Consider the following 16,609-nt stretch of genomic DNA (forward strand, 5'->3'; position numbering starts at 1 on the left):
GGGGGGGGGGGGCGGGAATGGGGGGCGTTTCTGGGGAGGGGCCCAGGGTGTCCTGGAAAGGACAGGTCAGGTGTGAGCAGAGGGTAGGTGGCTGGGCTTATGGGGGACAGTGGGGATGCCCCAAGAGACGGGAAGGAGGTGTTACCCATGCTGATGGGTTGGAAGCGTGAGTCCCATAGTCCCTGCTGCCAGGAGCAAGGGCAGGAGATCTGGTTCCAGCCCCATGTGGGCCACTGAGGCTGTCTGTGCAACCACTGCAGGCACCTGAGACGGTAGTTGGGCCTTTCCTCCCTGTGCAGGCTGTAGACCTGCAGGCCCCGGAGGCCTAGAGGAACAAAGAGAGGAGGGGTTATCCCAGGGCCTAGGCCACAAGCTCTAGCAACCAAACTCATAAACGCTCCTTCTGTATGCCACCTCCCCCACTGTGGACAGCAATTCCCCGGGTGGGACAAAGTTCAGACTGGCCCCTTTTATGTGACCTCCAGAAGCCCTTAAAGCTTGGATCTTAGTGGGAAACCCTGGGACAAGTGCTGGGCAAGGAGGCCTCACCCACACCCACTCAGAGCCAGACCCTATTTCTGAGCTTCAATCCACTGATTCCCCACCCTCCCATCTGCCGCTCTGAACTCCACCAGTACCTTCCAGTCTCCCCAAACCAGTCCCTCCTCATGCATCCTCTACCTCACTAAGGGACGCCTCCAGCCGCCAGCTCAGACCCTTAGCTTTCATCCCCGACCCTCTCCTCCCCCAGCACACACGTCAGTGGCCGAAGCAGCCAGGACAGAGGCCGATGCCCAGCAGCCGGCTGGGGGCTTGCTCCAGCACCATGAGGCTGAGGAAGCGTCCTCTGTGCCCGGAGGCCATCCTTGGAAGCGAGAAGTAACTGGGCGAAGAAACCCTGCTAGAGGTTTGAGTCTAAATTGACCTTTAACTGTAAGTTACATACTGCCGGCCCCAATAGCCCGGAGTGAGAAGGGGGCTCCAGCATCCAGTAAGCACAACAGGACATAATGTATTAGATTTTGACCCTGTTCCCACACAAAAGAAGAAATTATCAAGATAACTACAATTTATTAAGGTTTTTTAAAAAAATAATTATTGTTTATGATTATCTGTTCACGTATCTTCTCTACAATGGCCTGAAAAATCAGGTATTCTCCCCCAAAACACACATACAGACACACAGACACACACACAGACACACAGACACACAGACACACACACACACTATCATACTGTGTCCCCATATTGTATCAGATGCATCTTGATAGAAGGGCCCTGAATCTGACAGGGCAGCTCTCTCCACAAGATGGCACCCATGATTTGACTTAGCTTCTGTTTACCAAAAGTTCTTGTCACAGAGCAAACAGAAGTGGGTTTATGCTTCCCAGTCTACATGGCTGATTTCTAATGCTAAACCGTCCTTCATTCGGGGCACATTTTGGGAACAATAATTTCTGTCCCGTTGGGGCCTCTGGACAATAGATAGAGTCATGTCCCATGGGGCCTTCTGATACTGAAGCACTGGCCTTCTTAACAGAGTGAGAGCTATTTGAGAGCAAACATAGTCAGTCTTTTTCCTTTTTTCTCCCCCTTCCTATTTCTGGCTCTTAGCACACAGCAGGTGCTCAATAAATGATGACTGGCTGAATGTCAGACTTCTGGACCTCCCCTCGGTAGATTCCCTTCGGGGATCTCATCTGGGTTCTCATTCCTGCTCTGGGACAGGACACCTCGAGTACTGTCTTCACTGTCCATTCATATCCCCACCTCCTGCCATAGCCCTGTCCTCACTTCCAGGGTCTGGGCCCCCACCAAGAGACTTGGGTTTGGCTCCTCCCAGGGAGGAGACATAGCCCCACCTGGGACTGTACTTTGTGAGGGCACCGAAGGTACCAGGTGCACCTGGATAGTGTCAAGTCCTGATTACCCTTGGGGGTCCGTTGTGCAAGGACACCCTTTGGGGTGTTGGAGATGTTAGAGGGCTGCCTCGCTAGGACTTTCATGACTCATGGAGCTGAGGACAGAGAGGATTTGAGTCCAGCTCATGTGGGGAGAGGTGGCGCTGTTACCTGAGTTGGAATTCAGGAATTGGTCTGGTAGATACTTCTGCCACATTGGCTGGGATGTCAGTGGGCTGTTTTCAAAATGCCCATCTCCACTGTGGGCAAAGGAAAGAATCGCAGGCCTCTGTCACACACGGGGTCTCTCCCCTCAGGCGGCGAGTTATACATTCATCCAGCCGGTTGGACAGTCACTCGGTCCAGGTGGTCATTCGATACCGGTCAGTCAGCCAGTCAGTTCATCAGCCAGCCAGCCAGCGTCTCTGGCCCCCAGCCGCAAGCCGGAGAGGGCAGAGACGGGGGGCGAAGGGTGGGAAGGCTCTGATTTATTCTACATCTGACCGCTAACTCTGAGAAGCTGGTCATGAGACAGGGGCGTGAACACAACAGAGTCCAGGCCTCCTTCTGAGGACTTTCCCTTCAGTGGGGGATTGGACAGAGGGCTGTGTAGGGGAGCGTACGTCATGATGCTAAGAGCTGGTCTCTGCATTTAGACGGGCATGGATTCCATGCCTGGTCCCAGCACTCAGTAGCACAGTAGCCACGAGGAAACTGCCTAATCTCCTTGGTTCTCAGTTGTCACAACAGTAGAAAAGAGACAACAGTAGCACCCGCCTCACGGCATGGCGAGGATTAAATGCAGTAACATTTGTAGACCCCTCAGAACTGAGCGAGGACCTGATACAATGGGAGAACACCCCTTGGTGTTGAGGTTCACGGCGCTGCTCCAGGAAAAGGGGAGTCTGGGCACGTGCCTCCGAGCTGTGAGTCCTGACCTTTCCTCCTCTCTGCCACAGGATAGGTGAGGCACACAGGTGTGACACCTTCCACGGGCTACTCAGGAAGCTGGGAAATCTCTAGCTGGTTGGATAATTCCACTCCTATCTCTTTCTGAGCACGTCAAAAAGCAAGGGAGGGAATGGAATTATAGGGGCAACCCTGAACACCAACTAAGAGAATTTGCAGCAATGACCAGTAACAAATGCTATGTGACCTTCACAACTGATTGCATCTTCACAACCAGCATCTGGAAACACTGTGGTTGAGAGCTGTTGTCAGAGACCGAGTCACCTTCACACACAGGAATCCACAGTCCCATCCATGGCTCCCTCCCTCCACTCTCTGCCTTGCCCACTGACCCCACACAAGCTGTTGGTGCCCCTGGGTGAGGGGCTCATGCTCAGCCCAGCAGAAGTCAGGAGGGCAGATTTCAGCCTCAAATGGCCAGGTGCAAGTTCCTTCTCTGCCACTTCTATCTCTGTGACTTTGGGCAATTACTGATCTACTTTTACCTCAGTTTTCTTATCTGTAGAATGAGTGGTAAAGAGTATCTCCCTCATGGGTTGTTGTGATAATTGAATGAAATAATGCATATTAAGGTAGTTAGTGTAATAAATGTTGGCTGTTATTATTATGATACTTGAGAGGTCAAGAGAGGTTGGCCAATGTCAGTAGAAATCAGAGAAGTCAAAGTTCTGGGAATTATTATGAAGCATGGGGATTGAGTTGGGAAAGAGAATGGCCGGGTGAATGGGCATCTTTTAATGTAAAACAGCAAGGAGTGGGAACTGGAGTTGGTGTGAGCCTGAGACATCAGCAAGATGGATTCATACCTTGTCCTGGGGGAGGGTGAGAGTGGGTGTGCACCAAAAACCCCACCCTGCACCACTTTCTAGTATCTGCTCTGTGCTGACTGTCCATCCCCGTCCTACCTGGAGAAGCCCATGAGGACTGGGTTGCCTGGCCGCTGGGTCACGTCCCACTGCATACCACCACTTTGGTAAAGAAACAGGGCATAGGACCTGCTCCCATCCGTGGAGAGGATGGCCTGGTAAGTGTTGGTCTGGAGGTCGGTTGGAGACAAACATAGGGATGCCTGTGAGAGATCTGGGGTCTCCTCCCCAATGTCCCATCACCCCAGGCACCATCCTGCCTGGACACACACATCATTGTTTCCTGGCCTACACAGAGCACGTTTGGAATTGTGCCAAACTTGGGCAGCTTTCACCGTAGGGGTCAAAGCACCTACCATGGTGGGATTTGCCTTCTTTGTGACTTCGGTCCAGGGAGGGGTGATAAAGGGCCCTGGATTAGGATCCAGTGAGAAGACAGTTTGTGTGAAAAAGCTTCAGGACTCAGAAAGATTATCCACCACCCCCAGAGAGCCGAGAGAGGCCTATTTAACTTCCTCTGGGAATTTTTTAAGGACATTGTTCAAATGTCCCCTCAACCTGAATATTGTGGATGGACCACAGAGGTGAGACTGGAGGTTCTCTGAAGGCAGATGCCAAGCACGGCTTGTACCAAGTAGGTAACCAATGACCTTGTTGAACCAATGAAGAAGTGAGTGACTTAGACCACACACAAGGGCTGTAAGAGCTGAGTCCCAGGGGGGAAGACTGAGGACACTGTGTGAGATGACAATTGCCACTGGATGGCTTTGCTTCTGAGGGCCGGAGTTGGAAGTCAGAAAGCCTCAGTTCCAAGCTTGGCTTTGTCATTTGGTAGCTGGGTGACCTTGAGCAGATTGCTTAACCTCTCTAACCATTGTCTTCCTCATCTCTAAAATGTGGGTAATAATATCAGGTTGAGCCATATAAAATTGCCAATAGCCAGCCATTTTTTGACTTACAAAATTGACTTACAAAACTCCATTTCCTATGTTCCAACCCAATGAGTACTAGGTGAGTGCTCAGCAAACACGGTGGGGTGAGAAGGTGCTATAACTCACAATCTGTCCCTGAGTCAGAGCGCATGTTAGAAGAATGGCCCCTGCCCAGGGTTCTAGGCTGTCTGACTTCCAGATGGTTCACAGGGAGCTATCCATTGGTCCACTTACCCCGAAGGTCCACCGGGAGGGATAAGCAGGGGCATTGACCCACGTGACCTTTAGGGTCCACATGGCTTTATAGTTCCAGGTGTATGTGAACTCTTTAATCCAAGACTCCACCTGCCAGACTAGCGGGTTGTATTCATTATAGAGGGTCTCATATTCCTAGGGAAGGAAAGCAGATAAGACAAGGAAATGAAGGTCCCACCTGCAGGCCTTCTCATGGTCGTGAAAGAGTATTCCCAAGTCTATGTAACAGTCCTGCTCTGCTTCCTCCCCACCCTCATATTTAAACATCACCCCCTGCCCACACAGCCCAGGCTCTGCCGGCAGGAGCACTTGCACACCCTCCACATAGCCCTTTGTCTCTCCTTGCTGGATGCTGGGGGATCCTGAATGCTGGACTTTGAAAGGCTCACCTGGTAAAATATGGTTCCCCGGCCACTGGAAAAATCAGCATCATCCCAGAATGGAGCCACCATGGCCACAGGGTCCCAGCCTGTGAAGCCTCTAAGGGGGGGATTGGGGTAGGAGAAAATCTGATACTCTGACTTCGGGAAAATGATCTGGCCATTATCTGTGAACTGAACACAAAAGTTCGCTGGTTAGTATTTAGGGAGGTAGGGAGGGACGGGGGCAGGGAGAAAACATCCCAGCCTTCGGCCAGCTCCTCAGAAGTGTGACCCCCAAGGACCTCTCTGGGTAGAACTGTAGAGATGTCAGCAACTTCTGCAAGGTCATCTCATTCATCTCGCTGCCGGCTGGGAGGGCCCCCTTTACACAGTTCTCACACAAATGCTCCTCACCTGCAGACGCTCCTCTGTTTTAAGTCCTTCCTGACATGGTAGGTTTGCCCTGCTTCCCACCTATAGACAGTCCCATCACAGAGCAGAGCCCTGTGGGTGAGTCCCCGCAGAGCCATCCTGAGGCTCCATCCACATCAGACGAGGCTAAGAGGATTGCTACCCTCAGTCCCAACGCTGTGTTGCCCTATCTTAGTGTGTCCTGCCCCAGCCCCCCACCCCCACCACAGAGACCTACAGGGGCCACGACTGCCATTCCAACTCTCTGCCAGGAGACAAGGTGTACTTGGACCAAGGAGCCAGGAGATACTCATAGAAGCAGCATTAAAAGACAGTTTCCCAAGTAGAGCTTCCTACGCATATAAAGGCCCGGAGATCAGGGGAGAGCTTACAGGGCCCCGAGACCTCTCTACTAAGGTAAACACACTTTTGTCCATGAGGGTAGGAGGGCCTGGCCTAGCTCCCAGTGGTCCTCAGCCGGCAGCCGGGCATTAAAGAGTGTACGTGCAAACTGCGCCAGGGCAGGGACACCGTAGGTGCCTCACAAGTGCTGCTTGCTGCATTCTCCCTTCCTCTGGGCCAGGGTCATGGTCACAGGGCCATCTCCAAGCCCCTGGAGAAAGAAGCAGAGTCTGGGGAACACAGGTCACGGGTCCTGCCCTTTGAGCTGCAGCTGGGGACTCACATAGAGATAGTCCCGGAGAGAGGAGCCAAGAGGGAAGCCAATCTGGGGCTTGAAGAGTGGGGAAGTGAAGTCCACGGTCTTCTTGACAAACTCCCGGTCTCCGACACTTGACCCGTAGGGGAAGAGGGAAACACCTGGGCCAGTACAAAGAAGGGCAGGAAATTCTCAAGGGCCTTGACTTCTTTAGGGCTGACAGAGAGCTTCCCCAAGCTGCTCCTCCACCCAACTGGGACCCCTCAAGGACCCTCTGTCCCCCTCTCTGCTTACATTTATCCCATCTCTTCATTTTACCCCTTTAGTGGGAAATCTCATCCTACCATTTTGAAGAAAAACAGGTCCTGCTGTCAGAATACCAAGTTATTCTGCATCTGTTATGGTTCTCAAAATTCTTTCAAGGGTTCAAAGACAAACTCCTCCAGTGTTGTGAAGATCAGTAATTGAAATACCATTTCATAGAATGAGACTTGTTTCCTAAGACGGTATTTCTCTAGATACACTGGTGGACCCCCCAGAATTTGTCCTTGGACCCCTTAGAAGTCCTTGGGCTCTAGTTTGAGAAAACTTGTCCTAAATACTTCTCAAATGGGTCTCCTCCTTTCTTTCCTGGCTGCCCTCCCCTGGTTTGCTTGGAAAACCACAGCGGTCTGTATACAGCTCTCCTGATCTCCTGAAAATTCATCCAACACCCCAAACCCCATAGTACCATTCATAAATAGAGATCTAACCATGTCCTCCCTGGTTTCCTCACATGTCAGCTTCATTTCTCAATACTCTTCACCTTGTTTCCAGCACCCCCAAGCGCCTTGGGGATATCCTCCCCATGCAATACTAGAACTATTTTTCATGTCTACACCTTTATTCCAGCTCTTCAAGCCCTCCTGCCTGCTTGGGATGCTTCCCCTGCCCCAGCTCCTATTCCTTCTTTCCAGGAACCCTCCTCTTCACCTTGAGCACATCCCTACATCCCCTAGGGGCCTTCCATTGTCCTTGTCTAACACCCTACATTTATTCCTCTAATTGCACCTAACAAGGCAGGAGATCTGTCTCCTACCAAACAGCACCTGGATCATTTCTTATCTCCACCTCCTAGCTCAGGGCCATGTACAAAGCCAGCCCTCAGCACCCAACTCTGAGGCTGTCTCATACTTCCCCGTGAGAGCTTAGACCTGAGAGAGCGGTCTATGAGCAAGCAGGCTGAGACTGAGTATTCAGTTACATTATCCTCTAAAGGGGATATGGGAGCAGCTGGACATCCCATGGCCCAGATGAGGCAGTAGAGAGATCCACAGACCCAGCTCCCCCAGCTACCCAAAAGGGCCCTCACTGGTAGATCTAATCAAGCTGCTATAACTACAGCATCCATATCTGGCTCAATTTTCTCCATCCCAGAGTGGAGGGACCCCAGACCTACAGACTCACTTACTGTTCTCAGGCTTGATAGGGATTGGAGCAGCTGTTGAGTGTGTGCCTATGGATGGTCTAGGTGAGAAGGTTGTATGGGTCTGGGAGGTTGTTGAGGGTACTGATGGTGTTGTCCTTCTCTGGCTGCCTATCCTCAGTGAGGTTGTGATTGTTCCTGGACATGCAGGGAGAGAGAACTGGAGTGGGTCTTCTAGTCAGAAAGCAGTAGAGTCAAAGAGAGTCACAGACTTTAGGAGCTGGGAGAGACAGCCAGAAACTCTCTTGTCTACCTCCTGGCCCCACCCAAACTGCTTCCTGCACATAAGCAACTGTCTCCTGGGGTAGAGGGAAAGGTGACCTGTCACTCACCACACTCCCATTCACTTCATCTTCTTGTGGACCTGTCCTTAATCCTAGCCTGGTAATGTTAAATCACCATCCGTTCTCAAGCACTGCTTAGGCTGAATTGAGCCAATAGGGCCATCCTGAGAGACCAAGATGCCGGAGACCACACCTACCTGATGTCTGAGTCTTCACAGCGGAGCTTGAAGATGCTGTGGATGGTGGGAGGGTGCTGGTAATAGACAGAGGAGTAGAGGGACCTGAGAACAAGGTGGTGGAGTTCCAAGTGACGACAAAGACAGGAGCTAATTGAGTGAATGAAGAATTACTAGTTGAACTATAGAAATTCGATGTGGTCTCAGCAGAGGCCAAATTACCAGAGGAAGTAGACTCAGAGAAAGCATGGGATTTGGATGGCTGTACACCATCAGACCAAGGTGAAGTTTTGTGGCTCATATCAGAAAGCAATGAAGTGCTTGCTGTCCCAGAGGTGGCTGTATCCTGGGAAACGGCATCTGTAGGAGTGTGTCCACTTAAAAAGGAAGAAGGAGTTGATGTGATTCCTGGTAACATAGGGCTAGTTTGAGATTGTCTAATGGTCTCCATGGTCTGACTCGTGTGGTGCTGAGATGATGCCGTTGTCTCTGGAGCGGAAGTGAAGGAAGGGTGTGCTTTTGAGGAGCCCTCTCGTTCAGTTGTCATGGAGATTGCTGAGGTGACTGGACTAAAACTTCCCGTTTCAGTTTGTGACGTGTGTTTTGTGTTTCCTCCTGGCGTGTCTGTTGTAGTTGGTGCTGTGGGGACCTCTGATGTCATGGGAGGTGTGCTGCTTACAGTAGAAGAGGATGAAATGTCACCTGTGGAGGCTGAGGACGTGGGCACTTCTGACGATGTGGAAGGCTTGTGGCTGACACGGGAAGGAGATGGAGTGCTTGCTGTCGCAGAGGTGGCTGTGTCCTGGGAAATGTCATCCGTAGGAGTGTATCCACTTGCAGAGGATGAAGGGGTTGATGTGATCCCTGGTGAGATAGTGCTGGTTTGCGATTCTCTGCTGGTCTCCATGGTCTGACTCGTGTGGCGCTGAGATGATGCCGTTGTCTCTGGAGCGGAAGTGAAGGAAGGGTGTGCTGTTGAGGAGCCCTCTCGTTCAGTTGTCATGGAGACTGCTGAGGTGACTGGACTAAAACTTCCCGTTTCAGTTTGTGACGTGTGTTTTGTGTTTCCTCCTGGCGTGTCTGTTGTAGTTGGTGCTGTGGGGACCTCTGATGTCATGGGAGGTGTGCTGCTTACAGTAGAAGAGGATGAAATGTCACCTGTGGAGGCTGAGGACGTGGGCACTTCTGACGATGTGGAAGGCTTGTGGCTGACACGGGAAGGAGATGGACTGCTTGCTGTCGCAGAGGTGGCTGTGTTCTGGGAAATGTTGTCCATAGGAGTGTATCCACCTGCAGAGGATGAAGGGGTTGATGTGATCCCTGGTGAGATAGTGCTGGTTTGCGATTCTCTGCTGGTCTCCATGGTCTGACTCGTGTGGCGCTGAGATGATGCCGTTGTCTCTGGAGCGGAAGTGAAGGAAGGGTGTGCTGTTGAGGAGCCCTCTCGTTCAGTTGTCATGGAGACTGCTGAGGTGACTGGACTAAAACTTCCCGTTTCAGTTTGTGACGTGTGTTTTGTGTTTCCTCCTGGCGTGTCTGTTGTAGTTGTGGGGACCTCTGATGTCATGGGAGGTGTGCTGCTTACAGTAGAAGAGGATGAAATGTCACCTGTGGAGGCTGAGGACGTGGGCACTTCTGACGATGTGGAAGGCTTGTGGCTGACACGGGAAGGAGATGGACTGCTTGCTGTCGCAGAGGTGGCTGTGTCCTGGGAAATGTCGTCCGTAGGAGTGTATCCACTTGCAGAGGATGAAGGGGTTGATGTGATCCCTGGTGAGATAGTGCTGGTTTGCGATTCTCTGCTGGTCTCCATGGTCTGACTCGTGTGGCGCTGAGATGATGCCGTTGTCTCTGGAGCGGAAGTGAAGGAAGGGTGTGCTGTTGAGGAGCCCTCTCGTTCAGTTGTCATGGAGACTGCTGAGGTGACTGGACTAAAACTTCCCGTTTCAGTTTGTGACGTGTGTTTTGTGTTTCCTCCTGGCGTGTCTGTTGTAGTTGGTGCTGTGGGGACCTCTGATGTCATGGGAGGTGTGCTGCTTACAGTAGAAGAGGATGAAATGTCACCTGTGGAGGCTGAGGACGTGGGCACTTCTGACGATGTGGAAGGCTTGTGGCTGACACGGGAAGGAGATGGACTGCTTGCTGTCGCAGAGGTGGCTGTGTCCTGGGAAATGTCGTCCGTAGGAGTGTATCCACTTGCAGAGGATGAAGGGGTTGATGTGATCCCTGGTGAGATAGTGCTGGTTTGCGATTCTCTGCTGGTCTCCATGGTCTGACTCGTGTGGCGCTGAGATGATGCCGTTGTCTCTGGAGCGGAAGTGAAGGAAGGGTGTGCTGTTGAGGAGCCCTCTCGTTCAGTTGTCATGGAGACTGCTGAGGTGACTGGACTAAAACTTCCCGTTTCAGTTTGTGACGTGTGTTTTGTGTTTCCTCCTGGCGTGTCTGTTGTAGTTGGTGCTGTGGGGACCTCTGATGTCATGGGAGGTGTGCTGCTTACAGTAGAAGAGGATGAAATGTCACCTTTGGAGGCTGAGGACGTGGGCACTTCTGACGATGTGGAAGGCTTGTGGCTGACACGGGAAGGAGATGGAGTGCTTGCTGTCGCAGAGGTGGCTGTGTCCTGGGAAATGTCGTCCGTAAGAGTGTATCCACTTGCAGAGGATGAAGGGGTTGATGTGATCCCTGGTGAGATAATGCTGGTTTGCGATTCTCTGCTGGTCTCCATGGTCTGACTAGTGTTTTCTTTGGATCCTGTATTCCCTGGAATAGAAGAAGAATAGTGTGCTTTTGAGTGTCCCTCTCTTCCATTTTTTATTGAAACTTTTGAGGTGACTGGAGTAAAACTTCCATTTCTCGTTGTGATTTGTGTGTTGTGTTTCTTACAGTGTTGTTTTTTGAGCTACTTTCCCTTTGCTCTCTGACATTGTTAGATTGTGTGGCTGGCAGTTGAATAGGATTTTCTGTGAGAAATGCTATTTGGCAGAATATGTTCACCTGTGGGGGTTGGAGTATCATACCGTTTTAATATAAGATGGAAGGACTTGAGATATGAGATTCTATTTCTTGAGACTATGAGTTTATAACTGTTTTTGCACATGTCCCTCTCTGTATCATAGTTGTCAGGAATTAATGGATATAAGGAATTTTTATTTAACCATGGCTAAGATTTCTATTCACATAGGTGACAACTAGTCTTAAATAATATGGTAAGGAATATTTGTGGTAGCATTTTGTCTCCATTAGCAATTAGTTTGGAAGTGTAGTAATGGAAAATGGTGGAGTTTACCTCCTACTTTCCTCATACAAGGATTACAAGCCATTATCTTTGTACTTCACTTTCGATATATGTTTTATTTAAAATTTACCCACAGTTCATGTACTCGACAAATTTCAAATTGTCACGTATCCTTTATACATATTTCTCAAGCACTGCAAAGGAGATGGGTAGCCTTCTCTTCTTTCCACAGACTCTTTTTCTTCTCCTTAATCCAGTGTTTTTACCTCCAGTTTCCTTCTCAATCTGTGTCCTCATCCCATTAAAACTTTTTCAGTTTTCACCCTTACTGATATTCTTGTGATCTTCTTTTCTTCCTTCATTTCTCTCTATTATCCCAGCTGAAACATACAAAAAATTTACTGGCCTATCAGAATCTTCTTTGGAGAGCAAGGATGGGCAAATAGTCATGAGCTTATATGTTTGAATCCTAGACATGCCTAAATACATTTACTGTTGACAGCAAACATGCCAACCACCTGTACTGGCTTAAACAACTTGTTTATTCAGTATTAAGCATTTGGAAGTACACCCGGTAATACAAGAAAATTTGAGGGTCAAGTTTGAAGTGACTCCTTCTCTGGAATGGTGTGGGTTTCTGTCATGGGGCTGGGTATTCTGTTTTCTTTTCAGGTAGTTATGTTTATTTCATTTCACTCTCCCTGAGGACCTTCCTTGTGGGTGGTCCCTCTACCTACAATCCAGAACTCTTCCTTCCTACTTTACTTTTTCTTTTTAAGTAGAAGTCGAATTAACTCTGTTTGATTTTCAAAATCATGTGAGTTCTTGAGCTCAGGTCATCCCCCTTTCTACAAACCTCAGCAAGCTGTTTCTAAAGACACCACCACCTTAGAATCGCCATCTGGGCCATGACCTGGGGCCCAAACTACTTTTAGGATCAACAAAACTGTTTTTATGTTCATTTATTTTTAACAATTAGAAGGAAAAAAATCAATGTGATACTAGTGAATATACAATAATTAATCCATCTTTGGCCATGTTTGTCTTTAATCCAACACAGTTGTAAAATAGTTTTTAATTTTTTTTTAACAAAGTGAGGAGCCCAGGAAGACAACAGTGTCTAGGGTCCATGAAAGTCATTGTGTGGCCCTTTATCCAGACAGTCTCAACAAAAGGGTGGACCCATTGGTAAAGAGGCATCACAGTAGAAGTTCATTGATGACAATCTAATTTCATTTAATATTTTGCATTAGTTCAGTAATTTGAATTGTTTTTTTCTCCAAAAACTATCTTTAGTTTCCTCCATACAGTTGTTGAGATACAACAATGAATCTGGTTTCAACAAATTTGCAGTATTTGGTTCTTTACTGAAAACCCTTTTCCATTTACCAAGAGATGCTGTTCTCTTAAGTATTATGAACATCAAGACCAAGATACTGCTCCTTCTTTGAAGAGAATTCTTTTCTCCAAAGTGACAAGAGCCAATTTAAAAATACTTACCTGGAAGAAGGTGATTTTTCATGAGTAGCAAAATTCAAAATACTCAAAGCATTGGTAAGATTAATATTTAGAAGAAAGAACTTCTCTAGATGGTTTAGGGCTCTGACATATATAGTCAGGGTCCCAACAGTCAATTTTTCAACTACATATGTGAATTTTCAGAAAACCCTATAATGTGAAGGGCGCCTGGGTGGCACAGCAGTTCAGCGTCTGCCTTCAGCTCAGGGCGTGATCCCGGCGTTGTAGGATTGAGCCCCACATCAGGCTCCTCTGCTATGAGCAAGCTGGAGTGGCCTGCCTCTTCCTTGGGTCTCTCTCTGCCCTCTGAGTGCAGGGGCCAGTTTCACACTATACCTGGGAAGCTCGCGGGAGGCACGCAAACCAACAGACGAAGTTCACAGAGATGAACTCCCACAGAAGAAGGTTGGAGAGCAGTCCCTGGAGTTGACTATAATTCTACCACTTTCTCTTCTTAAGAAAGCAATTTAGACTTTCAGGTTAGTGAGAATGATTGTGAGTCAGCTCTAATTTATTAAAATATAAGTGTCTCGCTTGCAAGCTTCTGTGCTTTGTTAATAGTAATTAATGACAGGTGACACCCTTCTAAACTGGTGGGGACAAACGCATGGATTGAGCTGCAGAGCTGAACTTGGAGGTCCTTGCATCCCTACTTAACCCCCAAATGAGTCTCCTCCAACTTTAAAAGGAGACTTCCTTTATTCAGAATGATGAGTAGATTTGCTTATAGGACTTCCAATTCTATGCCTGAACTCCCTTCAACAAAGTTTCAAAACTTGGTTTCTCCAGATAAGGTTTAGATTAGAAAACATTCCCTACACAATTATTATCAACCTTATTTCATTTTCCTAAGAACATTGTTCTATTATCTGACTTTGAGCCACCAGACAGAAGCTATAGACATGCCAAACTTACTAAATTTATTATAGATTCTTGGCAGTTAATATATCTTCAGAACCTGCATCATCTCTGTTACAATCAATATCAGCAGCAAAAGTTTCATGATAGCATAGTCCAATTCTTTTAAGCAAATATTTTTGTTTGTTTATAATAGTGGTACAACTCTGTTTCCAGCAATATGGCAGAAGAGATAAGCCTTTAACAACAAAACCTGCAAATGGCAGATAATATGACCTCAGCTGACTGAGGTCAGAAGAAAGGAAGGGAAGCACTCAGGAGTGAAGGAACTGAAACCTGAGATGGTAAGTCAGTGCTCCTGTGGGATTCCCAAATCTCTGAAATCTAGAGTGTTGAGTGTTAAGGGCTCCACAGGAAAAGGAGACACATTCTTAGGTCAGGACACTGTAAATTGAGTATCTGCTGCATAAATCTGGAACCCTCAGAGAAAAGGGGAACAAAAAAATCAAGAAAGAAAAAAGGAAAAGAAAGCTGAATGAAGGATCTAATTAAGAAAAGAATATAACATAATGAAAGAGAAAGGATTGAAAATAGAATCCACAAAGCCAAAAGTTGGTTCTTTGAAGATACAGTAGACAAACTTCTGGCAAGGTGAATTAAGACAAAGAAAGAAAGAAAAGAAGATAACAGAAAGAAAGACTATTAGGAATGAACTTAACTTTGCAATTTAGGGACCTAGAAAAAGAAGAGCAAACTAAACTCAAAGCCAGCAGAAGGAAGAAAATAATAAAGATTAGAGCAGGATACATGAAATAAAGAATAGAAAAACAATAAAGAAAATTGATAAAACCAGAAGTTGCTTCTTTGAGAAGACCAGCAAAATTGATGAAAGTGTAGCTAGGGGGACTAAGAAAAAAAGAGAGAAGGCTTAAATTACTAACAGAAATGAAAGTGAGGTCATTACCACCAATTCTACAGAAATAAAAGGATTCTAAGCAAGCTTTGAACAGTTATACACCAACAAACTGGATAATCTCCATGAAATGGTCAATGTGTTTCCTAGAAACACAAAACCTGTCAAGACTAAATCATAAAGAAATAGAAAATCTGAATATGGGGCACCTGGGTGGCTTAGTCATTAAGCGTCTGCCTTTGGCTCAGGGCATGATCCCGGGGTCCTGGGATCCAGCGCCCCATCGGGCTCCCTGCTCTGCTGGGAGCCTGCTTCTTCCTCTCCCACTCTCCCTGCTTGTGTTCCCTCTTTCACTGGCTGTCTCTCTCTCTGTCAAATAAATAAATAAAATCTTTTAAAAAAATCTGAATAGACCTATAACTTGTAAGGAGATTGAATCAGCGATCAAAAATCTCCTGACAAAGAAAAGCCCTGGGCCTTATGGCTTCTGGGGAACTCTACCAAACACTTCATGAAGGACTAACACCATCCTTTTCTTTTCTTTTCTTTTTTAAATAATATTTTTTTAATATTATGTTAGTCACCATACAGTACATCCCTAGTTTTTGATGTAAATTTCCATGATTCATTACTTGCGTATAACACCCAGTGCACCATGCAATACGTGCCCTTCTTAATACCCATCAGCATTGTCCACAATAGCTAAATCATGGAAGGATTAGTAGGATACAAGGTCAATACACAAAAATCAGTTGTATTTCTATACACTAATAATGAATAATCCAAAAAGGAAATTAAGAAAACAATTCTGATGTCCTCCCTACTATTCCTTATGTTCCACCAATAAGTGAAACCATATGATAATTGTCTTTCTCTGCTTGACTTATTTTACTTAGCATAATCTCCTCCAGTTCCAGGTGGTAATGCAAATGTTGGGTAATCATCACTTCTGATGGCTGAGTAATATTCCATTGTATATGTGGACCACATCTTCTTTATCCATTCGTCTGTTGAAGGGCATTAGGAGAAGGAAGGGAAAAATGAAGGTGGGGGGTGGAGAAAACAGGAGGAGATGAACCATGAGAGACTATGGACTCTGGGAAACAAACTGAGGGTTTTAGAGGGGAGGGGGGTGGGGGGATGGGCTAGCCCAGTGATGGCTATAGGAGCAAGATGATGGAGCACTGGGTGTTATACGCAGACAATGAATCATGGAACACTATATCAGAAACTAACGATGTGCTGTATGGTGACTAACATATCATAATAATAATAATAAAAAAACCTAAAAAAAAAAGAAAAGAAAACCATTCTGTTTATAATAGCATCAAAAATTTTTTTAAAAACCTTAGGAATTTGGGGCGCCTGGGTGGCTCAGTTGTTGAGCGTCTGCCTTCGGCTCAGGGCGTGATCCTGGCGTTATGGGATCGAGCCCCACATCAGGCTCCTCTGCTATGGGCCTGCTTCTTCCTCTCCCACTCCCCCTACTTGTGTTCCCTCTCTCGCTGGCTCTCCCTCTGTCAAATAAATAAATAAAATCTTTAAAAAAATAAATAAATAAATAAAAAAACCTTAGGAATTAATTAAAGGGTTGAAAGACTTGTACAATAAAAATTACAAAATATTGCTGAAAGACATTAAAGAAGGCATAAATAAATAAAAACAGATCCCAAGTTTAATAGACCTAATATTATTAGGTTGTCAATACATTCCACCGTGACCTACAGATTCAATGCCGCCATCCCTGTCAAAATCCCAATGATATTTTTTATAGAAATAGAAAAACTCATCCTAAAATTCATAGGG

The 16,609-nt window shown here is 47.1% G+C and overlaps 1 protein-coding gene and 1 long non-coding RNA gene across 2 annotated transcripts in view; one reads left to right on the forward strand and one right to left on the reverse strand.

The window, feature by feature from the left end:
- Positions 1-11,062, reverse strand: part of MUC4 (mucin 4, cell surface associated) — a 26,844-nt gene extending 15,782 nt beyond the window's left edge. Inside the window, exons 1-8 of the mRNA XM_040621370.1 lie at positions 10,713-11,062; positions 8,301-9,806; positions 6,382-6,515; positions 5,313-5,477; positions 4,903-5,058; positions 3,776-3,906; positions 2,073-2,161; positions 146-325 (exon numbers count right to left, since the gene is read on the reverse strand). Of these exons, the coding sequence (XP_040477304.1) occupies positions 146-325; positions 2,073-2,161; positions 3,776-3,906; positions 4,903-5,058; positions 5,313-5,477; positions 6,382-6,515; positions 8,301-9,806; positions 10,713-11,004 (2,653 nt within the window). The 5' untranslated portion in view covers positions 11,005-11,062. The remainder of the gene's footprint in view (positions 1-145; positions 326-2,072; positions 2,162-3,775; positions 3,907-4,902; positions 5,059-5,312; positions 5,478-6,381; positions 6,516-8,300; positions 9,807-10,712) is intronic.
- A 2,238-nt stretch (positions 11,063-13,300) lies between these two features.
- On the forward strand, positions 13,301-14,978 carry LOC121100414. Its single transcript, XR_005832197.1, has 2 exons — positions 13,301-13,511; positions 14,087-14,978. It is a non-coding gene; the product is annotated as an uncharacterized LOC121100414 (long non-coding RNA).
- The last annotated feature ends 1,631 nt before the right edge of the window (positions 14,979-16,609 follow it).

The sequence above is a fragment of the Ursus maritimus genome, unplaced genomic scaffold, assembly GCF_017311325.1.
Source record: "Ursus maritimus isolate PB19 unplaced genomic scaffold, ASM1731132v1 scaffold_4, whole genome shotgun sequence".
Lineage (NCBI taxonomy): Eukaryota > Metazoa > Chordata > Mammalia > Carnivora > Ursidae > Ursus > Ursus maritimus.